The sequence below is a fragment of the Pempheris klunzingeri genome, chromosome 6 (assembly GCF_042242105.1).
Source record: "Pempheris klunzingeri isolate RE-2024b chromosome 6, fPemKlu1.hap1, whole genome shotgun sequence".
Classification (NCBI taxonomy): Eukaryota; Metazoa; Chordata; class Actinopteri; order Acropomatiformes; family Pempheridae; genus Pempheris; species Pempheris klunzingeri.
This window is the reverse complement of record NC_092017.1, coordinates 21,190,234-21,218,184: the sequence shown is the minus strand read 5'-3', so window position 1 is coordinate 21,218,184 and position 27,951 is coordinate 21,190,234. Positions and strand designations below refer to the sequence as shown.

The window sequence follows — 27,951 nt, the reverse complement described above, 5'->3', positions numbered from 1 at the left end:
GAAACGATGAATTGCATTTTCTAAACTGCCTCAATTTGTGAACAGATGAACAAGATGAAAACATAAACTTACATTTACTGTATAAGCTACTGCTTTCGCATCAAGACTGTCAAAGTCCTGCAAATTAATGTGTAAAAATGTTAAAGATGTAAAAGTGTTAAAGTGATAAAGCGTAAAAATAATATTTACTTTACTCAGTATTTCTTATCTGTTTCCTTTCAGTGCCTCCCACCATCATCGGCCTAAGTCCTGAGACTGTGACTGTGGTGGTGAACAACTTTGTGTCTCTTTCTTGTGAAGCTACTGGTTTCCCCCCTCCCACCTTGAGCTGGCTAAATGACAGGGGCCCCATTCAGGCCAACACAAATGCACTGGTCATGCCAGGTACCGTGAACCTGGAAACTTCTACAGGGTCACATTTAATAGAATGAACTTGAAGCAGTAGATGACAACTGAAGCCATTTTGCATTAAAAGAATATTTAAAATATGTGATTATGATCGTGCCATAAAAAGATCGTGAACAGCATCATTGCAGTAGATTTTGAATGTGTCTATGTGTCCGTTTGTGCCTTCAGGTGGTCGCACGCTACAGATTCTGAAAGCAAAAGTGTCTGATGGAGGAAAGTACAGTTGTGTGGCCATGAACGCAGCAGGAGAGGCTTACAAACACATCCAACTCACCGTTTTCGGTCAGTCCACATCCACACTCTGTGTACTGTACACTGATGGCCTGAGTTTGGCCTATAGTTCTACATAATATATTGTTTTCCTCTCTCCTCCCCCTTTCAGTTCCTCCAAGTATCCGGGACAGTAGTGGGGACTCTCCTGTGGTGGTGAATGTGCTTGTTGGGAAATCAGTAACTCTGGAGTGTGAGTCCAACGCTGTACCTCCTCCCACCATCACCTGGTACAAGAACGGCAGGGTGGTGACAGAATCAGCCAACCTGCGCATCCTGGCAGGGGGACAGATGCTTGAGATCAAAGGCTCAGAGGTAAGAGATCAATGGCTGCCATGATGTCTGTTCTTGTCCTCAATCAATTTTATTTATTTATCTTTCAAAGGTCACATGTCAAGTCAAATGTAAATGTATTATACACACCTAGTGTTAGGTCGAAACATACTTTAACATGAATACTGGGCTTCCATGGAATTTCTCACCAAACCTTTGACACATTTTACTCTATACTGACAGACTGTTGTTTTTAATGTTTTTTTGTTGTGTATTTTTTCTACATCTTCCTCATATGTCTCAATGGTTCTTCAGGTGTCTGATACTGGACAGTATGTTTGCAAGGCCACCAATGTTGCTGGACAAGTGGACAAGAACTTCCACTTGAATATCTATGGTAACACATGATTGATATTAATTTATTCAAAAATCGTGAAATTCATGAATTGTATTTTAAAGCAATGACTACCACTTAAAACATAATATTGAACAAAAACTCTCTCTCTCTCTCTCTCTCTCTCTTTCTTCAGTTCCTCCCACTATTGATGGCCCAGCAGAGGAAAGTGTTGTGGAAATCATCAGTAACCCAGTAACCTTTGCCTGTGATGCTACAGGAATCCCTCCTCCCAGCCTTGCTTGGTTGAAAAATGGACGACCCATAGGTAGCCTGCATTTAGGTTTAAGTGAGCAGTACTAAAGGTTTTTGTTAATCACACAAACCACAACAGTTTTGTCATCTGTCGTCCTGGGAGAGAACATTGATTATTTAGGTGGATTAGGCAAAGAGAAAGGGGTAACTTTGTCATTGTCATTTCATTTATATCAAATGTATGACCATCATATTTCTTTAGAGAACTCGGAGTCTCTTGAGATGCACATCTTCTCAGGAGGAAGCAAGCTGCAGATTGCACGGTCACAGCTTTCTGACAGTGGTACTTACACGTGTGTGGCCTCCAACGTGGAGGGCAAGGCACGCAAGAGCTATCACCTCACCATACAAGGTACATGCACACGCATAGTCGCAGTCACTATGAAATAAACCTAACCCTCCAATCACTTGCGTATTTGTTTCCAGAGAAGCACCTTGGAATATTATGACATGATTTTGTCAGTCTATATGTGTCAACTGTATGTTGTCAAGCTTATATGTTGTCACACAAATGCCTGTATTTACCAATTTATGGTTTATCATAGGATTGTTCTAAGACCAGTAATTAACTCTTCTAAAAAACTCTTCTAGTCCCTCCCAGTATCTCTGGATCAGAGCTGCCCAGTGAAATGGGAGTGCTGCTAAATGAAAGCATCCAGCTGGTCTGTCGAGCCCAGGGAACCCCGACTCCAAACATCCAGTGGTTGAAGGACGGGGAAGTCATCAACAATACGAGAAGCATGGGGCTCAGGTAATGCTTACCACAAAGGAAGAATAAAATAAAAGGAAATTGGGGATTTTACAGTGGGCTAATCCAGCTATAAGTGATGTTGTAATGATGACAACTTTGATGCAATGATGCCTTTGTGTTTAGGATCAGTCCAGATCGCAGCACACTGACTGTGACTAGAGCTCACACCACCGATAGTGGCAAGTACACGTGTGTGGCTACCAACACTGCAGGAGAAGAGGACAGGATATTCAATCTGAACGTGTATGGTGGGTTTTCAAATACATACTACATGTTATCATCCAGTACAAACATCCACTTGTCCTTGATGATGGCATGAAAATGTTTTCATGTCACTGACTTTGCTTTTCACTTTCTTTTTCAGTGCCTCCTGTGATAAACGGCAACACCGAGACAGTTGAGCGATTGACCACAGTTCTGGACAGTTCTGTAAACATTGAGTGTGTTGCTACAGGCTCTCCTCCTCCCCAGCTCAACTGGCTGAAAAATGGCCTCCCTCTGCCTGTGTCCTCCCACATACGGCTTCTCTCTGCTGGACAGGTGCTCCGGTAGGTCAGTGGACAGGGCTCCGGGAGAATTTGTAACACATGGTGCTGCATTTACTTCTTAACTAAGAATTAGCTTAGAATCTTATATGAGGGGAAAATGCTGACCAGCATCACACATAAGATGGATTTATTGCAAAGCACTGTGTTACATTAGGGTAATTCGTTAGTTCTAATTGTATGTGTAAAATTTGCAAAGAAATCTTGTTGCTTGCCAATTTACTGAATCACTTGAATTGGTATCCTACAGATTTTCCTGCTATTTAATCAGCATGGAAATTCTCCCTACCTAATACTACCCTACCTAATACTATTTCATTGTAATGGGTTGCAATAAGAAGTATTTTGGGATCTCTGACATGATTTCTAAGGTTTTACTTCTTTAGCAATGATAGTAAGTGTTAAAAACTTCAATCTAAGAATTAGTCTGGTAAATGTTGTCGGTGTATTGATTTGTCGGTTATTTTATGCCTTCAACGAGAGTCAAAATCTAACAGGATACTTATATTTTTCAGGATTACAAGAACCCAGGTGTCCGACAGTGGCACATATACCTGTGTCGCATCAAACAGAGCAGGAGTGGACAACAGACATTATAACCTACAGGTGCATGGTGAGTCTAAAAACATTGCTCACTTGTAAAATCTAAACAATAAAACACCGAACACTGTTCAGCAAAAAATAATTATCAACTGTAATTTTTATTACTCTTCTCAGTCCCTCCTGGTCTGGATGGAGCAGGGAGCACAGAGGATGTGACTGTAGTCAGGGGAAACTTGGCTTCTCTTCTTTGTGTTGCTGATGGGACCCCGACCCCAACAGTGTCATGGCTCAAAGACGGGGTGACTCTAATTTCTGACCCCCACCTCAAATTCCTCAACTTGAATACCACTGTGCAAATCATCCAGGCCCAAGTCAAAGATACAGGGCGCTACACCTGTGTGGCTAATAATACTGCTGGTCAAGCAAGCCGCCACTTCAACCTGAAAGTTCTGGGTGAATAAAAGCATATCATACCTCCTGTACTTAAGCTTCAGCTTTTGATTCATGGATGAGAAAATACATTTTGTTTTCTGTGTTGTCTTTGTCAGACCCTCCACGCATCAAGGACTCTAGTGTACAAGCAGAAGTATCTGTTGTGGTTAATAATGTCCTGGAGCTTCAGTGTGAGGCCTCAGGTATCCCTGCACCCTCTTTGACCTGGCTGAAGGATGGACGCCCGCTCCCACAGACAGACGGCCTGCGCCTCCTCCGGGGAGGAGAGGTGCTCCGTGTGGCCTCGGCACAGGTTCGTCACCAGGGATTGTTACAGTGAAATCCCATGTCTTCTATATTAAATTTAAACTTGATCAGATACGTTACATACAGTATAGATATAGTGCAGAGATTTGTTTTTTTTCATTGTTTTCATTCTTTGACACTCTTTGTTTCACTTGTACTCAGTTGGAGGACACGGGCAGATACAGCTGCTTAGCCAACAGTCCAGCAGGAGATGATGACAAGGAGTTCTTGGTTCGAGTGCATAGTGAGTGACACAAATGTGTAACACACATTGCAGTGTGCACAACACATGGCTTGAAGTTAATTACCTTAGATGACATGCACAAACAAGGACAATTGATCCATGTCGGTGCTGGTCTCTTTGTGGTTTTCTTGTAACAGTTCCCCCTAACATTGCGGGGGAGAGTACTCCTCAGGACGTGTCAGTGCTGCAGAACAGACAGGTGACACTGGAGTGCAAATCCGATGCTGTCCCACCTCCAACTCTGACCTGGCTCAAAGATGGCAAACCACTGCAGGTCAGAAATCAAACAAATAAAGAACCTATCCATACAATGCTATGACTTCTCCGTAAATGTATTCACAAATCACTTTTTATCCTTGTGTAGGCCTCTGCCCGAGTGCGAATTCTATCAGGTGGCCGCTACTTACAGATCAACATGGCTGAGCTGAGTGACAGAGCTCAGTATACATGTGTGGCCAGCAACATCGCTGGCAAGACTACACGACAGTTTAACCTGGCTGTCAATGGTACAATTTTATCTTTTATCTACACCTCATGTATCTATAGAAATACTTGTTTTATATATATATGTGTGTGTGTGTGTGTGTGTGTGTGTATATATATATATATATATATATATATATATATATATATGTGTGTGTGTGTGTCCCTTCTTATAGACTTGAAAAAGTCTTGTCTTTTCACAATTCCTTCCATAATTCATCATAAATCTGAATTTATTACCCAACTACAAATGACTTAAAAACTATGTATCTGTCTCATCAGTGGCCCCAACAATCAAGGAAGGCTCCCAGACAGTGTCGGTGCACATCAACAAGCCAGCAGTGCTTGAGTGTATTGTCAGTGGAGTGCCACCTCCTCGCGTAACTTGGCGGAAACATGGTGCCATACTGGCAGGAAACAACCCCAGGTAAATCCACATTTCATATAACATTGATGAGTTTTTGCTGATTCTCAAATGAGTATTATTTTCTAATCTTTTTGATTGATGTTAGGTGTTGATGGTTTCCAGGATATTAGATCTGTATACTTTAAATAACAGAGGTGGATCTGAATAATTTAGCACAACTCATTCATTGGAATTGTTGGATGTTGTGCCTTACCTAGTGTGTACAAACATGCAGGTACACATTTGCCGAGGATGGGTCATTACACATTCACTCTGCTCAAGTGACCGACACTGGCCGCTACCTGTGTATGGCAACAAATCAAGCTGGGACGCAACGTAAGAGAGTGGATCTGCAGGTATATGGTGAGTGGTAGATACGTGCATACAGAACACATGAATACTTTTTGAATGGTCTCAGTCACCCACAAATATAGTCACCTGGTAATTTTATGGTCCTTGGTTCACATCTTTCAGTCCCTCCCTCCATCGCTGACGGCCGCACCAATGTGACAGTAACAGTCAACGTTCAGACGACCCTGTCCTGCGAGGCCACCGGCATTCCCAAACCCACTGTCAGCTGGATGAAAAATAGTCGAGTCATCAATACTGACCAGAACCAGAATATGTACAGGTTGATCCAGGTTTTCTCCCTCTCTGTTCTCTAATTCAAGATTAAAAACTCAGCAGACAAAACTGGAAATAAGAGACATTTTATAATCACTCAACTTAGACCAAGCTAATAGTTTTGTTGCCTGAGTGATGCGTCGTAAGATTAACTTTTTTGAAAATCGTATTGATTTTGCCATTTTTTTATATGGTGGGCATCATAGTGAATGAAATACTAATTTTTTGTTATTTCCAGATTACTATCATCAGGATCCCTGGTAGTTATAGCACCCACAGTGGAGGACACAGCAGTGTATGAATGTGTGGTCTCTAATGAGGCAGGGGAGGACTCCAGATTCATCAACCTCACTGTCCATGGTGAGTACACAGCACCCGTTAACAAATCATTCTTATTATGCATGTTCATTGATATTTTATCATGATGTGATTAAACCGATCTTTCAGTTGTAAACATTTTCAACATGTATACATTTCACAGATATATTTCACACATGTTCTAACTTACGTCCCTCTAGTTCCTCCATCCATAGCAGATGAACCCACAGAGCTAGTTGTAACCAGACTGTCCCCAGTGGTCATCGCCTGCACTGCATCTGGCGTCCCAGCGCCCACAATCAACTGGAGCAAAGATGGCATGAAGCTTCCCAAAGAGGGACAGGGCTACAGCATCCTGGCCACAGGTCAGAATTATATTAATGCAAATATCATCCAGAAGTACACAACTTTTATTTGGTAATACCACTGTACCCAAATATAATATAAATATAATATAAAATCACTACAAAAATATGCTTGCTAAATTTAAGACTAACTGATAAATGTTTAGGTTACTTGATATGTCCATATAGAGGCTGTGTTTTAGTTACTAATTGTCATCTCTGATAAGCTTTATTAGTTATATTGATTTGGTGTGTGATTCTTGGCTCAGGTCCAATAGAAATCAGCTCAGCTCAGCTGAGTCATGCAGGACGCTACTCATGCACAGCCAGGAATGCTGCAGGCTCCACCCACCGCCATGTACAGCTCACAGTGCAGGGTAAGAACATCCTGAGACACACTGCTGTTTAGTGGCTGTGAGTGCAACAAGCCAAACATATTCATTATTCAGAATTTCATATAGTCATGGATCCTGATTTAATTCAAACCGTGCATGTGTTTACATTAACACTTCATTCCTTTTTTCAATATCTTTCTGTGAATCATTCTTCTCCCATCTCTGTCCCCAGAGCTCCCAGTAATCCAGAGTCATCCGCCCATGCTGGATGTGATCCTGAATAACCCCATCACTCTGCCCTGCAGGGCCACAGGCTCGCCCAGACCCACCATCACCTGGCAAAAGGAGGGCATCAATATACCCACCACACGTAATTAATCCTGTCTGATTAATCCTGTGTGTGTGTGTGTGTGTGTGTGGGCATGTGTGAATCTGTAATCACAAGTCATTAGTCATAACATCATGTATATTGCTTCATGACAGGTGGAAGTTTCACAGTGCTGCCTAATGGAAGTCTGCAGATCTCTAAGGCCTCTGTGTCCGACTCTGGAACATACATATGTGTGGCTCAAAACCCTGCAGGCACTGCACTGGGCAAAACCAAACTCAGAGTACAAGGTAGGGCACACACTTAAATAATGGTAATTTGATTAAACAGTTGTACTATGTATAGGGATGTAAGAAGAATACTAGAATTTAATGTATTATGATACAATAGCCCTGCATGTAATATTTCTACTTGCTGTGTCCTGCAGTCCCCCCAGTGATCAGCTCAGCGACTCAAAAGTACCTGGCACCTGTGGACTCCTCTGTGACGCTACAGTGCCAAGCTGATGGCTCCCCTGCCCCCTCTGTGTCATGGCATAAAGACGGGCAGCCGCTGAGAGAATCCGTACGCCAGCGGGTGCTCAGTTCAGGATCCCTCCAGATCGCCTTCATCCAGCCAAGTGATACTGGACGATACACTTGCACTGCTGCCAATGCAGCGGGCACTGTCAGTCTAGAGATGAGCCTCACCGTACAGAGTAAGTGACAGTCAATACAGTATTTTAAACCACGTCACTGAACACCAGACACCCCAAACATAGTTTGTGTAAAATTTACATCATGGTTGTCCTTTAAGTTGTCTCTTTAGAGCATACCGTACAATCAGTATGACAGCATTCAACATCAGTATATTGTTAAACTGCACCACCTACTTTGTTATCACAGCATTTACATAAAATACAAAGTACCATTTCTCATTATAAAGATGAGGTGGCTACTTCGCCCAACCCATGTAACTCCACTTCCAGTGAATTTATTTTCAGTTTTCCCATGAAACTTTTAGTAGTTACATCATCTGTGATTGCCATAAAGCTGGAAGAAAAATGTCATGTCTGTTTCTTGGTGTATAGTATTTTCCCTTTTGTGACTTTTGCCTCAATATGTAAAATGTAGTTTACACGGTATAAGTGGCTACCAAACAGCTCTGTGATTGTATGTTTCATAAAACTTTAACAAGACAAATGTTTTGAAATGATAATGTGATGATGATGTGATAATGAAAAAGTAAACCCTCTGCATTTGCAGTCCCACCTTCTATTCGTGGTGGAGAGCAGGAGGTGTCAGTGGTGGAAAACAGTCAGACTCAACTGGTGTGCTTAGCGGAGGGGGTCCCTCAGCCCAGCCTGTCCTGGGAGAAGGATGGTAATCCCCTCATGGAAAGCACAGGGGAGTACACAATCCTGCCCTCTGGAGAGCTGGTTATCGACATCACCCAGGTATGGGAAACACAAAGAAAGAGAAATCTCCCCACTTGTTAATGTCTCTAGATTGCTGAAAAGTGAGATTTGCTTGTATTTAATTATGCTTAGTTGGCTATGATTCTATCCAAGTGTTCAAGATTGTTTAGAGCTCGGCCACCACTAGTGCATGTTGTTGTCTTGTGCCATTTAAACATTTGTTTCTGCATGCTCCTGTTCTCCTCCTCTCCCCTCCCTCTCTATCAGCCTGATGATGCAGGCAGTTACACCTGTGTTGCCACAAATGCAGTTGGACAGGACAGTCGGACAGTGACCCTGTCTGTTCACACTCACCCTGTCTTCACTGAGCTGCTCGGAGATGTGGCTCTCAATAAGGGAGAGCGTCTCCTGCTGGCCTGTGGAGTCAGTGGCATCCCCCCACCTAGAATCATGTGGGCCTTCAACAACAACATAATGCCAGGTATCTAGCAAGATCCCACTGATTAGGAAATGTTCTATATCAGTTGTATTTAGCATGTTTTATATCAGGAGTAGTACATAAAAATCAAATTAAGTCTTTTAACAGTTTTTTCTCATAGTGTCTTTCACTGCTCTTTGTTAATGCTTTAGTTCACTACGATCACATGAACGGCTACAGTGAGCTGGTGATAGAGAGAGTGAGCAAAGACGACTCTGGCACTTACACCTGTGTGGCAGAAAACAGCGTAGGAACCATCAAGTCACTGGGCTTTGTCTATGTCAAAGGTAAAACCACACTGCCATGAAACTATTTGAAGTAAAGTGTTACCATGTAACTCACAACTCAACACTAATCAAGGTCTGTGTCCATAAAGTCACAGCAAGTTCTTCTGTCTGTCTCCAGAGCCTCCTATCATTGACGGGGACCCTCACTCCAACCGTATTGAACCTTTGGGTGGCAATGCCATCCTGAACTGCGAGGTACGGGGAGACCCCCTGCCCACCATCCAGTGGAGCAAAAGTGGAATAAACATCCAGATCAGCAACCGCATCCGTCAGCTGGACAACGGCTCTCTGGCCATCTATGGCACAGTGGTAGGAAAACACACGAGACTGAGAGCTGTTCTGTGTGATATTCTGTACATAATGTTGATAAAAAGGTCAAATCTGAGTGCTGCGGTGGTTCAGCCACCTGAGATAGAATCATTTAAACCCAATTTCCCTTTTCAGTGTGCTTATTTGGGAACAACTATCTTTTAAGTAGTTTCATAATGTGTGGTTTTCAGACAGGCATTTGTTAAATATATATACACCTTATGAAACTTATTAATGATCATAATAATGAGCTGTGTTTCAATGAACTTTTATACAGAGTGAAGATGCAGGCAACTACATGTGTGTGGCAACAAACGATGCTGGAGTGGTGGAAAGGAGTGTCACGCTTACTCTGCAGAGTAAGTGTCTCGTCTTTTCTGTGTCAGTTTTATTTAGCATAAGATCTGGCGTTTGCTACGTGATAAAAAATAAAAGCTATTCTAACCTAAAAGAGTTATCTGGTGATTTAGGACTGCACCTTTAACGGTGATATTGGGGGTTATTTTAGTGCTCCCTGTGTTTAGCAAGCCGATTTTGATGAAATCAGTGGAATTCTCCTTTAAATGCTAGATCACATGGTTCTGCCCTTCTTCCAGGTGCGCCCGCCATCACAGTGGAGCCAGTGGATACAGTGGTGGATGCTGGCACCACATTTGGGCTCAACTGTCAGGCCGAGGGTGAGCCTACCCCCATGATAGAGTGGTCCCGCCAGGGGCGTCCCCTGCTGCGCAGTGACCGCTTCTCCATCCTGTCCAATGGTTCCCTCAGAATCAGCAGTGCCCAGAAGGAGGACACTGCTGAATATGAATGTGTGGCCAGAAACCTGCTAGGATCAGTGCTGGTCAGGGTCACTGTTACTGTTCGAGGTGAGCTGGACACTGTGATTTTGTTTTGTTTACTTTTGAGTCAACTTTCATTTTAACCCGTAACAAATGTAGTTATGTAGTTGCACTGAACAAAATATTCAATCATGTTCAAGAGGGCATTGTTTCTTCCACAGAGCACTGCTAACAGAACTTTTTGTCTTTTCAATCATTCTCTATATCCAGTAAAGAAAGAAGAAATCAAAAGCAGCCTACCATCTAAATTGACCAAATGACTAAAGATATGCTGTGTTAATGTGTAATAATTTGGTTTCCAGTTCACGGAGGCTTCTCAGAGTGGACAGAGTGGGGTCCTTGCAGTGTGTCCTGTGGTGTTGGGTCCCAGAAGAGGCTAAGGCAGTGTAACAATCCTCTACCTGCCAATGGAGGGCGTCATTGTGCAGGATCAGACACAGAGACACGTAGCTGTCAGGGAAAGCCCTGTCCAGGTGAGAGTGCTTTGAAAGATCAGACGCAGAGGATTCAACCTGTTCTCTCAGTATTTATAAAAGCAAATGGCATATATGGTAACAATATCTGTACCTTTATCTCTCTACAGTGGATGGTAACTGGTCAGAGTGGTCTCTCTGGGAGGAGTGCTCTCGTACCTGTGGTCAGGGTAACAGAACCAGGGTCCGGACCTGCAGTAACCCTCCAGCTCAACATGGAGGCAGACCTTGTGAGGGGAAGGCAGTGGAGGTCATCATGTGCAGTGTCAGACCTTGTCCAGGTGAGTAATCAAATTAAGTTTTCCATAAATGCAGCAGAAGAATACCAACTTTATGAATAGCTGTTATAAGGAGGTGCAACTAGCAGGAATGAGTGTTGGATGTGCCACACAGTACAAACAGTGAAAATCCCATCCGTGTAAAATCACACATCTCAACTTCTAAATATTGAAGTTAGTGTTTGACTTTTCAGAGGGCAACAATGAACGAAATTCCATTTTTTAAGGGTTTTTAACAACTTCATGTAGTTTAATTACTCTCTGAAATGCAGTCGAGGAGAATTATAAAGTGGCTTCAAATGGAAATGGAAATGCTCAAGTAAAGTACAAGTTTCTCAAAATTGCACCTAAGTACAGTTGTTGAGAAAATGCACCAGTTACTTTCCACCACTGGGCCAATTTGTGACATTAGGCTTGTATGTATCGAAATCTTTTTACTCCTGCAGTGGCGGGTAACTGGGGGTCTTGGCTACCATGGAGCCCATGCAGTGAGACCTGTGGTAAGGGTATGCAGTCAAGAATCCGGCTGTGCAACAACCCTCCTCCAGCATTTGATGGGCGGCAGTGTGAGGGCTCAGACACTCAAACTCAAGTGTGCAAGGAGAGACCTTGTCCTGGTGAGGGCTCAGGGATTGTTCTTTACAATAAAATCAGATTGAAAGAGATCTCAGTGGATCTGAGAGTCAATGCTAAAATCTAATTTCATATATTTAAGTTTAAGTCTAAGTCTTCTTTTCTTTGTGCCGTCCAGTGGATGGGAAGTGGTCATCCTGGGTGAGCTGGGGAGCCTGCAGTGTTTCATGTGGAGGCGGGACCAGACAGAGGACACGCCTCTGTGCCAGCCCCGCCCCTCAGCATGGTGGCAGGCAGTGTGAAGGCAACGACGTGCACATTGACTTCTGCAATAGTGACCCCTGCCCCAGTGAGCGATGTTAACTTTTATTTGCTCTCACTGCTTAGATTTTAGAAATGCAGCAAAAACACATATTCTCTATATATTTAATTATGTCTGTATATCTATCTGTAAAAACATCTTCCCAGTGATGTGTCGGCTCTTTTGGCTTACCTCTTTTTTTTCGTTTTGTGTCTTTGACATTTTTACTTCTTCTCTGTCAGTCAGCGGTAACTGGGGTCCATGGAGTAGCTGGGGCAGCTGCAGCAAGACATGTAATGGAGGTCAGATGAGGCGCTACAGGACATGTGACAACCCCAGACCCGCCAATGGTGGGAGAGCGTGTGCAGGTGCAGACACACAGATACAGAGATGTGGCACAGCCAACTGTCCAGGTGAGTCAGCATGTTTAAGACTGTGTCAGGGGTCACCAATGTTAAGGGTAGAGAGGCTCCTTCATGTGCAGAAAATGCTCTTGACAAGAAAAATTAGGTAGCTGTAAATAGTCCAAATAAATAAAACTAACCTGTTGCTCTATTTTACATTGAAGTCACTGAGTGTTTAGGGTGAGTAACATGGGACCAGAGAGAAACAAACCCACAAGTCCCTTTTTAGTGTATTCCTGCATAGTGGAAACATAATGTGGAATAATGTGTGAAAAAATCAGATTATGAGGCAATTGCTGTATTTTTTTTTGCCATGTTTTTTTGTATCATTTGTATGTTAATGTGTGTTTTTTATTGTACATTTTTGGGCTATATTTTTGCAGTTGATGGTAATTGGGGTTCATGGCAGCCATGGGGAGAATGCTCTGCTTCCTGTGGGGGCGGAGAGAGGGCACGTGTCCGTCTCTGTAATAATCCATCTTCTAGCAACGGTGGTCGGCCGTGTCCAGGAGACTCCTCTCAGCTGTCCAGGTGTAACACTCAGGCCTGTCCAGGTAAGCCGTTTTTGTAAGTACATACTGTATATGTGTGCAGTTGAGCTCAGCAGACAAAGCATTCTTAGATACCTTCTTTTTTTGATAGGTGGGCCCCAGAAGGCACGAGGAAGCATCATAGGAAACATCAATGACATTGAGTTTGGAATTGCCATCCTCAATGCCACCATCACAGACAGCAAGTCTGGCGGCAGAATCATCAAGGCAACTATCACTAATGTACCCAGAACATTAGGTCAGTTTCATATGTTGAAGTCTTCTATGTTCAGATGTGTCGTCAGCTAAATAATACCTGACTCCATGCAACAAATGCACCTAAGTTGTGAATTTTCTCAATAACACTCATAATAAATGAGATTTTGCTTTTAATTTTAAGGCCCTGCAATGAGAAAACTCATCTCTATCCTGAACCCTGTTTACTGGACCACTGCACAGGAAGTAGGAGAGGCTGTCAACGGCTACACGCTAACAGGAGGCATCTTCAGGCGAGAGACACAGGTGGAGTTTGCCACAGGTAAGAATGGACAAGCCCTGGTGTGTCTGTGTCATTTCTACAAGGTGAGCTGTTAATATGAATACAGAGAGTGGGTTCAACCTGGAGCCTTGGGGCTGTTAACGAAATAGTGAAAATGTTGCCTGATCATTTTGAATGTGAATAATATTGGTGGAATTGGGTCTCGATAGGTGAGATCCTGAGGATGACCCACATTGCCAGAGGCCTGGACTCAGATGGAGCATTGTTACTGGACATCGTAGTGAATGGACACATCCTGCAGCTGCCCTCACATGCTGACATCAGCATCAAGGTGATAAGCATATGTATATGCATTACTTGGTTTAAAACAGATTGAATCCAGGGAAACTCAGAAAAACACAAACATTACGACAAATGCTGCATAGTTCAGTGTGTCAAACTTGAACAGGACCAATGATTTTCAGTTCTATTTTAGCCAGTTTATTACAAATCACATATCCATTACAGTATATGTGGTTTCTTGTTAATTAGCTAAAGTGTGTCAAAATACTTTCAAACTGCCTAACAGGACTACACAGAGGATTATATCCAGACGGGTCCAGGCCAGCTGTACGCTCTGTCCACCCGCATGTTCAGCATCGACAGGGAGAGTGTGCCCTACTCCTGGAACCACACCATCTCCTATGACCGGTCCAAGGGCAAGATGCCCTACCTCGTAGAGATGCTGCACGCCACAGCTATCAGCGCTCACTACCACCCCCTGGAGGAGATGTTGGTGTATAGCATCCAAGCTAGTATCGCCAAGGGTGAGGATACTGGTCTAGAAAAGGACTGAATGAATGTAGGATTCATTTTTTGACCTCTGGTGAGAGATGGACTGAAAAAGACTGCTTAGGTTACTTGTCTCTGTGTTTTTCCTCTGCTGTTCCTTAGTCATCAATTTATACAACTGGTATTTCTTTTTTCTCTCTATGTTTTTGTTATGTTTTTGTTATGTTTGTCAAATATAATCTCAATTAAATGATGAAATGTTTACCAAACACAGGAGATCGCAGTAACCAGTGTCCACAGGGATTCACGTTGGTGTCTGCTGGGCCCTACTGTGCAGGTAGCGTTTATTACAACAAATTATGGTGATCCTAACTCAATCAGAATCAGTTAAATAACATTGCACTCTATGGCTACTTATTATTAGTGATATGTAATTCGCTTTTTGAGACACGTTTTGGATTAAAAGGCACATTTAAATGATTTAGCAGCATATCCAAACATACCCAACAGAGCTTTCATATTGTATTGTATTGTTGTTGATGTATTATTTATGTGCTGTAGATGAGAACGAGTGTGAGGTCGGGAATCCCTGTTCTCATGCCTGCCACAACGCCATGGGCACCTACTACTGCTCTTGTCCCCGGGGCCTCACCATCTCAGCTGACGGCAGGACCTGTCAGGGTAGGTACACAACTCACGAACGTACACCCAGCTATTCTGAATCAGTGCTGTTGGCATTCTTACTGCCCAAACAGGTCGTTGTTTAAATAAGTCTACGTTCTTCATTCTCATAGACATTGACGAGTGCTCGCTGGGTGGGAACGTGTGCCATGATGGACAGGACTGTGAGAACACGATTGGCTCTTACCGATGTGTCATGCGCTGTGGGCGTGGCTTCAGGAGAACGTCTGATGGTCTCAGCTGCTCAGGTACATCAACAGGCTTTATCGATCTACTGAGTTTTTGCTGTGAGTGTTACTTACAAGAAACTTTTTGCAATTGCTGTCTTTGCTGCTCAGATGTGAACGAGTGCCAGGAGTCCAATCCGTGCAATCAGCATTGTCTGAATACGATTGGTAGCTACCGATGTGCCTGCGAGCCGGGCTTTCAACTCAGGAACCGACGCTGTATAGGTGACACAGCAACACACCTATCCATATAATGCTTTATCTGTATTATTCATAATAGTAGATTACTAGTTGGGTTTTCTTAATAAACAATAATTTCCCTAATTTCTCTTCTCCTCTCTCTCTCATCTCCCCAGATATAAACGAATGCAGACAGAGAGTTTGTCGATCAGATCAGCAGTGTAAAAACACACGGGGTGGTTACACCTGTATTGACTTGTGCCCCAATGGTATGACCAAAGGTGCCAATGGGACGTGTGTCGGTGAGCGTTCAACAACATGCAGTATTTCTTGTTGAGCCAGAGAGCATTCGCTGAAATACAGATTTTAGAAAAGTTCAAACTGGGAGAGATTTTAGTTTGACACCCTGATTTATACTTCTGTGTCCTCCGCGGCCTGTCGTAGATATCGATGAATGCAGAGATGGAACTCATCAGTGCAGATACAATCAGATCTGTGAGAATACCCGAGGCAGCTACCACTGCACCTGTCCACGTGGCTACAGATCACAGGGAGTAGGACGACCCTGTGTCGGTATGTACACCCTTTATGTCTCTCATATCCTGTCAACTCCTAATCAAGCATGAGGAAAACACAAATTAAACACTAGCCAATATATTATGAAATTCAAAGGGGCTTTATTTGCAGCAATTAGACAGGTGATACTTCCACTTGCTGGTGTGTAATCCTGTTTAGCTGAGGAGATTTGCCTAAGCATACAGCATGTTAAGCAATTAAACAGTGTGAAACATATTTGCACTGCTCTTCCTTTACACTTCGCATCAGCTTGCCTGCTTCTGCCAGCATACTTCTCTCTTTGTGTCAGTGACTCACTCCTGTTGAAAGTCTAAAATAACTCTGGTGTCATCTCCAGTATAGGTCAGACTTTATAGTTTGCCAATGCTTGCTTACATCTCTACAATGCTGCAATTAAAACTGCTGACTAACTCATGACATTAAACGCAAAGACCCTGCAAAGATTCAGTGCATGATATCAGGTCCTCTGTAGCTCCAGGTTGATGCTATGCCTGTTTACCTACGCTGGCAGATAGGAGTAAGAGAAAGGGTAAGAAAGGACTGCAGAGGAAGGAAAACTGAAAATAAATGGGACCATAAAAAGACCAGCACCATGACCTCACAGCTCTGTCTGTCTCTGTTTCCTTTCACTCTCTTTTGGTTCTGACTTTTCAAACTGTTACCTTAATGTTTGGATCTGGCTATTTCCTGGCACACATTCACCTGTGACATCATTAACATTGTACGCCGATGTCTGTCTTTGTGACATATTTATCTGGCATGAATTGGATTTTGTACCTGATATCAAATATGTCTTATATTTGATATCATTTCACAGGCAAAACTAGACTCAGGATTAAATATAAGTTGTTTTTTTTTTTTAAATCTACAAAGCATTCCTTATATTTGATATGAGAAGAGGTAATCTCAGTTTCTCATTCAAATCATGTATTTTTAGTCTCAATACATTTCTGTCTTAGGGACATGAACATGTATTGTTGTACAGTGGGGTAATTGACATATACCCTTTCCCCCTTTCATTCTCATCTCCCTCATCTGTCTTCATGGCCTGCACCATCTTATTCGTTCTATTCATCCCCCTAAATATCACCCTTTTCCATTACTTCACTACACTACTTTTTTTTTTTATCCCTCCTTCCTTCTTTTCTATCACTCTGTCTTTTCCTGGTGCTGGTCTTTCTTTGTGCTGAGGGCAGACATAAATGAGTGTGAGCGGCTACCGCAGCCCTGTGCCCACGAGTGCATCAACACACCCGGCAGCTTCAAGTGTACCTGCCCGCCGGGACGCCACCTGCTGGGGGATGGCAAATCCTGTGCTGGTCTGGAGCGTCTGCCCAGTTACGAAAGTTACTCATTCGGCTACCGAACGTCACAATCCTCTCCTGAGCGCAGCTCCCACCAGCGACTGTACCACAACTTGGCCTCTCAGAGCTACCACTCCTACTCTGCCAACACAAGGGGGCGCTACAGGAGCCGGAGTCGCAGAGAGACTCCTGTACGTTCCACGCAGCAGGGCTTCCATGGTTGCCTGCAGGGGTTTGAGTCCAGGGGTGGCTCCTGCTTAGGTAACTATGGAGGAAAGGCAGGGTTGAGATGAGGGAGAGGATGAAAGTTAATAGACAAAGTGTCTCTTTGCTTCATGGCTGCTTATGGGTTTGCTCTAAATATGGGACTGTGAGCTTTAAAAATGTGTCTCAGTACATCATTTATGTTCTCTTTTTTTTCTATACATTTTTCTGTGACTGTTTGTGTGTTTGTGCACGTGTGTGACACCAACAGACATCAATGAGTGTGAGGTGAGGGATGCCTGTCAGCACGAGTGTATGAACACACCAGGGAGTCACAGGTGTCTCTGTCCTGCTGGTTACCGCCTCATGACCAATGGCAAGACGTGTCAAGGTGAGAACCCCCAGCTGCCCCGTGAGTCCTTCCATCGGCATCATTTCATTTGGCGTTCAGTGTAGCATCTCTGCAACAATGTTTGTGGTATCTACAGATATAGACGAGTGCCTGGAACAGAACATCCAGTGCGGAGCGAACCAGATGTGCTTTAACATGAGAGGAAGTTACCAGTGTATTGACACACCCTGTCCACCAAACTACCAGAGGGATCCAACCACAGGGTAAGCCTTGACACTGAATCCATTAAAGAAAGAAATGTCCCTTTTGGTTTAATAAAAGACTCTTTCTTATTATTTCGTTATTTTTCTGCTTTCCCACACTCTACTCAACTGAAATCTGCATTAAATTTTAAAGGTTTTGCCTGAAGAACTGCCCACCAAATGACCTGGAGTGTGCGCTGAGCCCTTACGCTCTGGAGTACAAGCTGCTGTCTCTTCCCTTTGGCATTGCAGCCAACCAGGACCTCATCAGACTGGTGGCCTACACACAGGACGGAGTGATGCACCCCAGAACCACCTTCCTAGTGGTGGACGAGGACCTCACGTTGCCCTTCGCCCTGCGAGACGAGAACCTGAAGGGAGTGCTGTTCACCACGCAGGCGCTACGAGAGCCCCACACGTACCGCATGAAGGTCCGCGCCCTCTCCTACAGCGAAGACGGAGGCATCGAGTACCAGACGACCTTCATCGTCTACATCGCCGTCTCTGCCTACCCCTACTGAGAGCACTTTAAATGACGCGGGACAAAGGCGTGGCGATGAATTGCGTCCTCCGCGTGCAGCACCACTGAGATAAGAGTGAGTGGGTGTGGTTTTAGAGCAGTTGCCACATCAGTAAACAAACTGAGAAAAAAAAAAAAAAAAAGACTGCGTCCAGTGTGAGAGAGCCCGGTGAGTGCATACAGCCCTGAAGACATGAGGAAGTAGATTTGAAGTGGATACAGTACAGGCAACTGGAGGGTAACCGGAAGCTTGGATGAAACTATTCATTGGCTCTAATCCCTGGAATCCTCTCCTCAGTCTGTCATGACTTTTTCGGTGAAATGTTTGATATTGTGCCTTGTTATTTTCCCCTGCCCCTTTAGATCTATTTATAAGATCAACAAGATTTTGCTCCTCAAAGCCGAAGCGTCCACCACTGGCTCAGAGAGTAGGCTTCAACCCTACTCAAGAAAGCTTGGCTAGCCTTTTATTTACATCTACCTATTATTAACTTATTGGGAAGTGCTTGAACGAGAGAACCGGGCTGTTCCCACCTTTGTGTCATCAGTCACCAATACGTGGAGTTGTGACTGTTCAGATATGGTGCTTATTACGGCAATAGAAAAAAACTTGACTGTTACATATTCTACATCCTCAGGTAGTGGCCTATCATATACACGAGCGCATAAAATAGAAACTCTATCCAACCAGTACACTGATCACATCATACTGCTCCATCCAATAGTTGATACCAAGATGTACTTTATTTTTATGACTTGTACATATGTTTTTTTTTTCCTCATAATGTATTGTCATACTTATTGTATCCATTTTGTAATAAAAATGTAATAAATGAATATACACTGAAATTCAGCTTAATGTATGTCTGCAGCACCACTGCATATGAAGCACGTCACATCTGGGACAGGGTTTATCAAACTTTGAAGAATTATGTACAAGAATGGAGTAAAAACGGTGTCAGGAATAAGACACATTTATTATTTATGCTCTGGAATCATCCTTACATTTTACTCAGTGATGTGTTTTTTTTGTGTGAAGTCATTTTTATTTGTGTGAAATTCTTTATCTTTAGGAGAAATAAATATGTTAATCTGATATATGTATAATGTATAAATACAGAAATAGGGATGAAATGATGAAAAATTGGCTGGAATGGAAACAAACGGAGAAAAAAGCCAAACTGGATAAATAAATACTGTAGCTGGTAGACAAAGTATAAAATTTTAAGGAGAAATTAGTACCACTATTCAGAATGTGAAAATGCATGAAAAGTGATGGCAAACACAATTAATATAACCTGTTTTCTTGTTGTTTGCACACCTGATCAATGCAAAGAGATGCAGAGTGCACGTAAAACATCAGAAGTCACGACCGTGTTATGATCAGCATTCATACCTTTTTATTTTTGTCAAAAAAGCACAAACATAAAAAAGGAATATCGAGTAAGGCAGTTTGTACATCAGTTTGGTATGCTCCCTCGTCTTCACGCCCTTGGCTAGAAGAGCATCGGACTAGAAATACATGAAGCAGAAGAAGAAACCAGACCATTCTTCCTTTTTGTTTTCATGTAAAACTAGACGTTACTGCATTAGAAAAAGGAATCTAATGTCACTGATGACGGTATTCAAACATGAAAAGCCATGTCTAAATATCAACTGGTGAGAACTCGCGAGTGAAACACAACTGTGATGATACGTTTGTGTTTCAGAAAAAGCGACATCCATTGAGAAATTTCCACTCAGTGTTTGATTGGAAATAAGCTGGAACAAAACATTACGCTGGAACAGACTCCCCGCCCACATCACTACGTCTACATAAGGAGCACGGTCGCAACTTTTTGATCCATAACACACTTTGCTTTTATGTTCATTTATACTGTTTATAGTTATAACTCCACCACTCTGTTGTTAAAGTTCTTCTCTAATACACAATGGCGACTAAATCATCAATGTAAGCTACATTTTTTTTCCATGAAAGCAAAAGAAATCATTTGGCAACAAACATAATCTACCAGATAAGGCAGATAAAACTATTACATTTTCAGTTTGCCTCCTCTTTTCATAAGACGTATGGAGATTAAAAGTGTACGTGGTAGTGACAGTGTGACATCCTACTGACAGACAACACCATTTGTGTGAATGAATGAGCTTAAATTCAAACTTAAATTCAATACAAAAATCTATTTTTTGTTTTTTTTCCAGAAGAGACACAGAACAAGTACAAAAGACTGGTATGAAATGCTTGAGAAAAATACTCAAAATCTCAAAAATGGGATCATGCAAATGATACACATATATACTTCTTAACTCCCTCTCCATTTTCGTAGAGACAAACTATCATGATCTTATCTTAATGTCTCCTGCAGTTCAAGCATGCTGATATTGTCAAACCTTTTAATTTCTATTAAGTCGGGATTTGGCCTTGATGCAGAAATGGTGACTATAAAACAAAAGCAAAACCAAGAGGAAAATGTTTAATCCTAGATTATTTTTCTGTTAAATACCAAAATAAAAAAAGCAATCTCAGAAAGGACTCTCGGGGTGACGGGTTATTTTCCTGAAACTACAGACAGAAAGCAGCTCCTACAAACAGTACCAGCAGAGCCGCGTGATGTCCTGTACAGTAGCGGAGGGTGCACCACAAAGTCAGACACACGAGGGATGTGAGGAGCAATAAACAGGGATTAATAAGAGTGGCGGTGGAGATGCATTGAGGGTAATAATCCTTAACTGGGGCAACCCCTACCCCTCCCCTCCGTGCACGACGACCCCCGTGAGCAAATCCACCACCCTCCATCTGTGACTGTGCTTTTCAGAAGCCTCCCGCTGCTTAAGTGTTATCGGGAGAGGCAATGAGAGGATTTACTGACACAGAATCGGGCTTTTATTCCATCAGGAAGTCTCTGCTGCGAAGATAACACAAGAGGATGGTGGAAAACAAACACAGAGTTTTCCTGAGAGAAGCAAAGCTGAAACCTTCTGTGTGTTTTGTGTGGAAGTCAGTGGAGGATACATTTCTAAGCGTCATGCCTGTGATTGAGCACAAATGTGTGTAAAGTGAGTAGGTACTGTGTGTGTGTGTGGCAGTGGCTCCCAACCTTTTTCTGCCTGTGAGCACTTAAAATGAAGGGGGTCCACACGCATGTCGCATCGCGTTCATGTGTCTCCTGGTTTTGACCGGTTCAAACATGGAGTAACTTTTTTTTATTCTTGTTCTATTTGAATTATTTTTAGAGGCTTGAAGAGGTAAATGTTACAGTAATTTAGAAGAAAAAAAGATGTAAAGTTAGAGGAAAGTCTCAAACAAAATCTTGTGTATTTTTGCTAGAACATGTTTTTCTGCCTTTACTTGCGTTTTTCTAAGATTTATTCCCCCCCAGGTTTGAGAACCACTGGTGAGTAGAAAGAGCGCCAACTGTATAGGAATGACAGGGAGAGAGGAGAGAAGGGGGGGTGGGGGGTAAATAGTTAAGCGAAGGAGCACAGACACATGGGTTGTGAAGCTATCTGTGGCACCCTGTGACGAATTTGATTTAAGTAGGCTGTGATCATGCATGGGAAGAAAGAAGAAAACCCATTTTTACCATAATGTGACCCAGATTTGATTCTTTTTTAGTCTGGCCTTGAACGCATCAGGATCACATCGGGTTAAAAATCAGTTTTTCCCTGTTAGTCCCTATGCCATCTGTTAGATTACATGAACAGTACAGTACAGATGCAGTCCTCCTGTATCTGTCAGCGATGTGGAGCGAACGGATCCTCCGCCCCTCTTTTAGACCGTCTTCCTCGCTGTTAGTACCCTGACGATGCAGCCCACTCCTCCGGCTGCCAGAGCCTGGAGACACAGGAGGGAAAATATGGTCAGGATTTTTCTTTTAGAACTAACGCTCTGTTCAACAGTTACCATTTCTCTTTGACGTGTTAAAAGAAAAAATATTTCTAAAGCCACATCTAAGAGAAAACTTTCACTTTCACAGACTTACATTTTTCCAACACATTCTTGATGATCCAGCTCTACAAATCTTATCTTATAAGATTAATCTTATCTTTCTTTGTAATCTTTGTCTTTAGACCTCTGGAGGGGTTTTAGTTTAAAATCTGTCTCATCAAAAACATCTCAAATGTCAGCTTTTCCCTCAAGTCAAGCCAGTTTTATCTAAATAGGACAAAATCAATGTGGGACACATTGATATGACTGATATCAGAGACTCGCCTTATTAAGCAAATAACAAATAATACGTTTTTTTTGTCAATTTCATTATAGAATTCTTTGGTTCGCTCAAGTTGATACTCTTGAGTTTGGTTATCAGAATCGGTATAAGAATGAAAAAGGCTGGATTGGTGCGTCTGTAGAATAGAATTTGTGTAGAGGGCTTTAAAGGAAACATCTCCCCTCGTCACTTTATGACTATGTCAGACAATACAGTGTGATTATTGACCTTTTCGTGCCACTGCAGTAGGACCGCGCTGCTGTTTTCTGACGGCCTCTCGAAGCCTTTGTAGATGTATTTCATCAGCAGGTCCACACCGTTCTTGTCGAGGGACTGCACCCCTTTCTCAATGTCGCTGCTCTTAAAGGCGCTGAGCACCTTCAGCACCAAACCCTCTGCTCGGTCCTGAAAACAAGACATTTGACAAGAGGAGTTGCTGTGGAGTTCAGTTAGCGGCGAGCCTGGTTCCAGGCCTCTGCAGACTGCATAGATGGACGGATGGATCATTCAAAAGCATTAAAGCCTACAAAGTGATTTATTAGAAATGGTTCAAACCATTATTGAGCAAGAAAAGCAAACCCACCTTGACGTTCTGGTTCTTTGTGTTGATTGGTGGGTTCTTCAGAACTGCCTGCAAAGCCTCCATGAGATTTCCTGTGCGGGGAGGGTCAAGGGCACAACACAGCACAGCAGGGGCCCTCCTCTGAATCACCATAGTGGCTAAAAGTTAATCTGCACATTAATGGCTATTAGTTTGACTCCAAACACATTTTTTTGTTAAAAAGAAAAAGGAAAGTAGAAAAGAAAGATAATCTAGTCTATGATGACCGGAAATCTGTCACAACTGTCTCCACTTTCAAAAGCAAACAAATTTCAGTTTTCTCAGGTTTAGGATTAGTTACTGTGTGTGTGTGTGTGTGTGTGTGTGATGTACATCTGCAGGGTGGGTGCTCGCACAAACATTTTACTGTACAGCACATTGAGTTTGCCTTAATGAAATGAGCAATATAAATAGCAGTGTCTTGCATTCATAAAAGAATAGAAATGACCACCTTAAAAGATAGGTTCACACTGTTTTCAGGTCTGTCTTGAAACAAAACACACATACAGTGTATGTATTTTTAAAAGAGTTCATGCTACAACCACCATATTATTCCTCCTGTCCAAACTTGCTGCGAAGAGATCCCTCGTTAGCTCTGAGATAAAGTGGAGGGCAAGTGAATAAACAGGAGGAATGATTACACACAACACAGCCACATGTCAGTATTCCTTTTATCTTCATATTTTAAGTATTATTATTACAAAATTTGACAATAAAGAAAAAAGCTGTGAGCCTATCTGGTAGTTCTCCTGCTCTGTGACATGAGGTGGGAAGTAGCTCTTATTCAATGAGGAAGTGGAGCACTTTAATGCCTTATAAGGCCTAGAAGACTAAAACCAGAGGCTCAGCAATTGTAAAACAACACACAACCTCAGCAGAAGCACTTAGCAGCCAAAATGTACCAGCTGTATCAAAGACAATATAAAAAAAAAAAAAAAGACCTTTAGCAGAGAGCCACACCTCTGCAACACTCATCTTACTAAGCTCACTCACAGACACAAATCTGTACACACTGAGCTTAATAAAGGCGACCTTATAGTTATTCTCATGCACACTAGCTTACAGTTATTACACGTAGACAGCCTGTTCTGTCTTGGGGCAGAAATCCCTGGTATGTGACTGCCAGGCAGGTCTGAACAGCGACTGGCCTACTTGCAAAAACGCCCCGTTTACAGAGGCGACACATATGGAGCAAAATGAGCAGATAAATCGTGGCCTTAAACAAACACAAGCCCGCCGACTGCGGCCGTCTTCCGTGTATGCTACCAGCCGGGCTAGCTAATCACGTAAAAGGATATTGTCTGATGAGGGAGTCCACCTCTGCCTCGTCGGGTCCCAGCTGGTTTTCTCCTCCGTCCTCCTCGTCCACAAATTTGTTCTCGTCGTACTCGTCCACGTCCACTCGCCTGAAGCGGGCGGACATGGTGCTCTTCGACATGTCGACGGCGGTTCGGGAGTCTTAGTTTTAACCAAAAGAAAAGCACAAGAGTCCACGTTGAAGTCCGGCCTCTTGTTTTCGTTTTGTTTTGTTTTTTTTACTGCTTTTCTCTGATACGGCTGTCACAGGCAGGCAGGCAGGCAGGCAGCGTCCTCACTTCCTTCCTCCCTTTTCTTCTGTGCGGTTTCTGCTTCCGCGTACACGTCGTCGCCGCCTGGTGGTCAGAATGTGGAACTGCAGGTCGCTTTCTGTAGTTCCCACATTTGGCCGCTAGAGGGCGATCAAACATAAGAAATTAAACCACTTTGCCAAACACATCAATATTGATATTAAGAGATAAGAGAGACTTTATTTATCCCACACCGGGGAAATTCACTTATTACAGCAGCAGAGAGTCAAGAGACAGAAAAGGTGCAGATATCACTCAATGTCCAGGGGTGGGTCAAATTATTTTGGATTGTAGTAAATTAAATTATATGAAGATGCAGGATGATTAGAAAATTAAATTTTTTTAAGGAAAGAAATCACATAAACTTTCATCACGTGGACAAAAAAAAAAAGGAGTTTGACCATAAACCATTATAATAATCCAGTATCCAGGATTAATGTTGAGACCTTATCTCTGCAGTGATTCAGGCATTCAGCCAGATTCTAATGTTTTGAGATGAAACAACGTTTAAGGAATGAGGTTTTGACACAGACTATAATTCACCCGTATGTTTGGACCCAGATGCAACTACTCCAGTGATTACATTTGGGGTTTTCAAGCTGGAATCCAAACCAAAGATGATCTGCACTGATATGTGTGTGTGTGTGTGTGTGTGTGTGTGTGTGTATGTCTGTGCTGACTCAAGTCATCTACTGACTGACCACTGCTGTGCTACGGATCACTGCTGTGGCGTATGTATTTATTTAACTGGACCAGTAATGGGTGGTCTGTGGTAATTCCGCAGACCACCACGTCAGCTGCATGATCTCAGGGCCTTACTGCGTCATGTGAAAGTGCATTTTTGCCTTTGCAGGATGCAAGACACACTTTCCATGTCGCCAGTTCACACACTCATCTTTTTTTTGAATCAGAGAGGCAGTAAACACAAACAGACGTATCCGCTTGACGAGCTGCAAGACAAATGAGTGAAAGTTTTGGCGCCTTCAGACTTTTTTCGTCCTCAAACTCAGGGGCTCATTTTAAATCTTGGCTGGGAGGCCTGTGATGTTGCCATGGGTAACAGGCACACAGTTCATTGCGATGGATCCTGGCCAATATAAACCATTATATTAAACACGGACATCTTCTGGGAAGTGAAGAAAGTGGGACACACCTAGTTTACATTGATGCCTTTCTTTTTGTTGGAATGGGAATTTCTAATATCCTTATCTCCTTGTCTAGACTGCCGGCCCTTCGCCTCAGGAGGAGAGAGGATAACACATGTTAATGTATTTCCCATTGCGCACCTCCGATTCACTCCAGCACACACACACACACACACGCATCATATCAGACATATCTGACCAAGGAGGTTTCAGAGGAGTGAGGAAGTCAGTGTTGCTCACTGCGCTGGATAAGTAATAAGAATAGCAAGATACCAGGATGGTACGATTGTGAAACAGGGGAGTATCATTTAACCCCCACACACATGTGCACACACACACACACACACACACACACACACACACACACATATACACACACAAACATGCACACACACATATAACTTGTACTTCAATCTTTGCGAGAACTCTCACTTATATAATGCAGCCCCCTACCCTAACCTTAACCATCACACCTAAATGCTTAACCCTAAGATTCACCATAAGGCCAGGTCTTAACCTTAAAACAACCTTTTGAAGTAGGGAGGACCAACCAACCAAAGGCCAAAATAACCTCACTTCCCAAAAAAGTCTTGACTCTGCCGGTAAAAACACACACACACACACACACACACACACACACACACAGCTTTCCTATAGACAGTCATTAGACAGTCCTGTAAGAAAACATGAAATCATGTGTACACGTTTCTTTTCCTTCACTCTCTCTGTTCTCCTTCCACTCCCTCCTTCTCTCTCTCTGTCTAACACACACAAACACACACACACACACATGCACACACACATACGCATGCACACACACACACACACACAGCCTTGCGTGCATTGGTCATGAGTATCCTCATTGCTGGCTTTGTGGAGGGCCCCAACCCGTCTGCGCTATGTGAATGACTCAGCACATCAAAAGCCGAGGATACAGGCACATACATGACCTTCACGTGAATGTGCAAATTAACAAGCCCTGGTAACTTTCAGCATGGAGACTGTTTTCCCTCCTGCTGTACGGTGCACGCTGACACAGACAGCCACTGCAGGGGAGATGAAACTTTAAAGTGCCTCAGAGAAGCTGTCTGTGTGCTCCAGCTTTCATTGCCAGACCAAACCTGTGGGGCGCTGCCAGGTGCTGCCAGGTGCTGCCGTGCCAGAGAAAAGGACTAACACCGTAGCAAAGTATCTTAAGTACATAATTAGTACTTTCACATAAGGGGAATATTGCTCTTGGATGCTGATTTAATTGGGGAATGTAATGAATTAGCGGGTGCTGCGTTGGAGCAGGTCTTCATGCTGGGAGAGACTGTGGGTGGTTTCCTCCTTTCTGGAGGTGAAAGTGGTTCTGGTGTGTTGTTTTGTAACAACACACCAGAACCACTTTCACCTCTAGCTTAAAGTTAGACATTAAGAGCAAGTTGACTTTATCATAACAGTCATGCACATGTTTTTGGCCTTGAGATTTTCTAATTAAGGTCATAACACTCCTGACTCCTGAATTTAAGGCCAGCTAGAAATGATTTTGTGCACAATCAGTGATTAAAAAAATACAAGGAAAATATGTGTTCTAATAGATAAAATACAACATTTCAGTTGCTATTGATTACAGGAATCTGTGGTGCTCACAGCATAGAAAAATATTAGATAAAAATAAAGGTCAAAACCAGATGTCTGAAAATTCGGTCAAATAAAAACCAA

General features: G+C 42.9%; 2 protein-coding genes across 2 annotated transcripts in view; one reads left to right on the top strand and one right to left on the bottom strand.

Annotated features, from left to right (window-relative positions):
* Positions 1-19,567, top strand: part of hmcn1 (hemicentin 1) — an 81,097-nt gene extending 61,530 nt beyond the window's left edge. Inside the window, exons 58-107 of the mRNA XM_070831948.1 lie at positions 223-384; positions 577-690; positions 791-993; positions 1,267-1,348; positions 1,482-1,613; positions 1,803-1,952; positions 2,192-2,351; positions 2,475-2,599; positions 2,716-2,899; positions 3,412-3,509; positions 3,614-3,892; positions 3,988-4,184; positions 4,340-4,421; positions 4,559-4,695; positions 4,786-4,927; positions 5,187-5,331; positions 5,546-5,673; positions 5,785-5,941; positions 6,173-6,294; positions 6,453-6,617; positions 6,866-6,973; positions 7,164-7,301; positions 7,415-7,549; positions 7,687-7,956; positions 8,504-8,694; positions 8,923-9,136; positions 9,286-9,420; positions 9,539-9,729; positions 10,007-10,088; positions 10,326-10,595; positions 10,871-11,041; positions 11,152-11,322; positions 11,766-11,936; positions 12,071-12,241; positions 12,436-12,606; positions 12,981-13,151; positions 13,240-13,386; positions 13,528-13,665; positions 13,836-13,957; positions 14,195-14,432; positions 14,672-14,734; positions 14,959-15,078; positions 15,192-15,326; positions 15,417-15,530; positions 15,662-15,787; positions 15,930-16,058; positions 17,258-17,626; positions 17,841-17,960; positions 18,058-18,184; positions 18,318-19,567. Of these exons, the coding sequence (XP_070688049.1) occupies positions 223-384; positions 577-690; positions 791-993; positions 1,267-1,348; positions 1,482-1,613; positions 1,803-1,952; positions 2,192-2,351; positions 2,475-2,599; positions 2,716-2,899; positions 3,412-3,509; positions 3,614-3,892; positions 3,988-4,184; positions 4,340-4,421; positions 4,559-4,695; positions 4,786-4,927; positions 5,187-5,331; positions 5,546-5,673; positions 5,785-5,941; positions 6,173-6,294; positions 6,453-6,617; positions 6,866-6,973; positions 7,164-7,301; positions 7,415-7,549; positions 7,687-7,956; positions 8,504-8,694; positions 8,923-9,136; positions 9,286-9,420; positions 9,539-9,729; positions 10,007-10,088; positions 10,326-10,595; positions 10,871-11,041; positions 11,152-11,322; positions 11,766-11,936; positions 12,071-12,241; positions 12,436-12,606; positions 12,981-13,151; positions 13,240-13,386; positions 13,528-13,665; positions 13,836-13,957; positions 14,195-14,432; positions 14,672-14,734; positions 14,959-15,078; positions 15,192-15,326; positions 15,417-15,530; positions 15,662-15,787; positions 15,930-16,058; positions 17,258-17,626; positions 17,841-17,960; positions 18,058-18,184; positions 18,318-18,684 (8,039 nt within the window). The 3' untranslated portion in view covers positions 18,685-19,567. The remainder of the gene's footprint in view (positions 1-222; positions 385-576; positions 691-790; positions 994-1,266; positions 1,349-1,481; positions 1,614-1,802; positions 1,953-2,191; positions 2,352-2,474; positions 2,600-2,715; positions 2,900-3,411; positions 3,510-3,613; positions 3,893-3,987; positions 4,185-4,339; positions 4,422-4,558; positions 4,696-4,785; positions 4,928-5,186; positions 5,332-5,545; positions 5,674-5,784; positions 5,942-6,172; positions 6,295-6,452; positions 6,618-6,865; positions 6,974-7,163; positions 7,302-7,414; positions 7,550-7,686; positions 7,957-8,503; positions 8,695-8,922; positions 9,137-9,285; positions 9,421-9,538; positions 9,730-10,006; positions 10,089-10,325; positions 10,596-10,870; positions 11,042-11,151; positions 11,323-11,765; positions 11,937-12,070; positions 12,242-12,435; positions 12,607-12,980; positions 13,152-13,239; positions 13,387-13,527; positions 13,666-13,835; positions 13,958-14,194; positions 14,433-14,671; positions 14,735-14,958; positions 15,079-15,191; positions 15,327-15,416; positions 15,531-15,661; positions 15,788-15,929; positions 16,059-17,257; positions 17,627-17,840; positions 17,961-18,057; positions 18,185-18,317) is intronic.
* A 493-nt stretch (positions 19,568-20,060) lies between these two features.
* Positions 20,061-25,081, bottom strand: arpc5b (actin related protein 2/3 complex, subunit 5B). The gene is made up of 4 exons (XM_070832445.1): positions 24,794-25,081; positions 23,478-23,550; positions 23,123-23,299; positions 20,061-22,518 (listed from the first exon to the last, which is right to left on the bottom strand). The coding sequence occupies exons 1-4, from the start codon at positions 24,931-24,933 to the stop codon at positions 22,456-22,458; spliced, it is 453 nt and encodes a 150-aa protein (XP_070688546.1). The 5' UTR covers positions 24,934-25,081; the 3' UTR covers positions 20,061-22,455.
* Between the last annotated feature and the right edge of the window lie 2,870 nt (positions 25,082-27,951).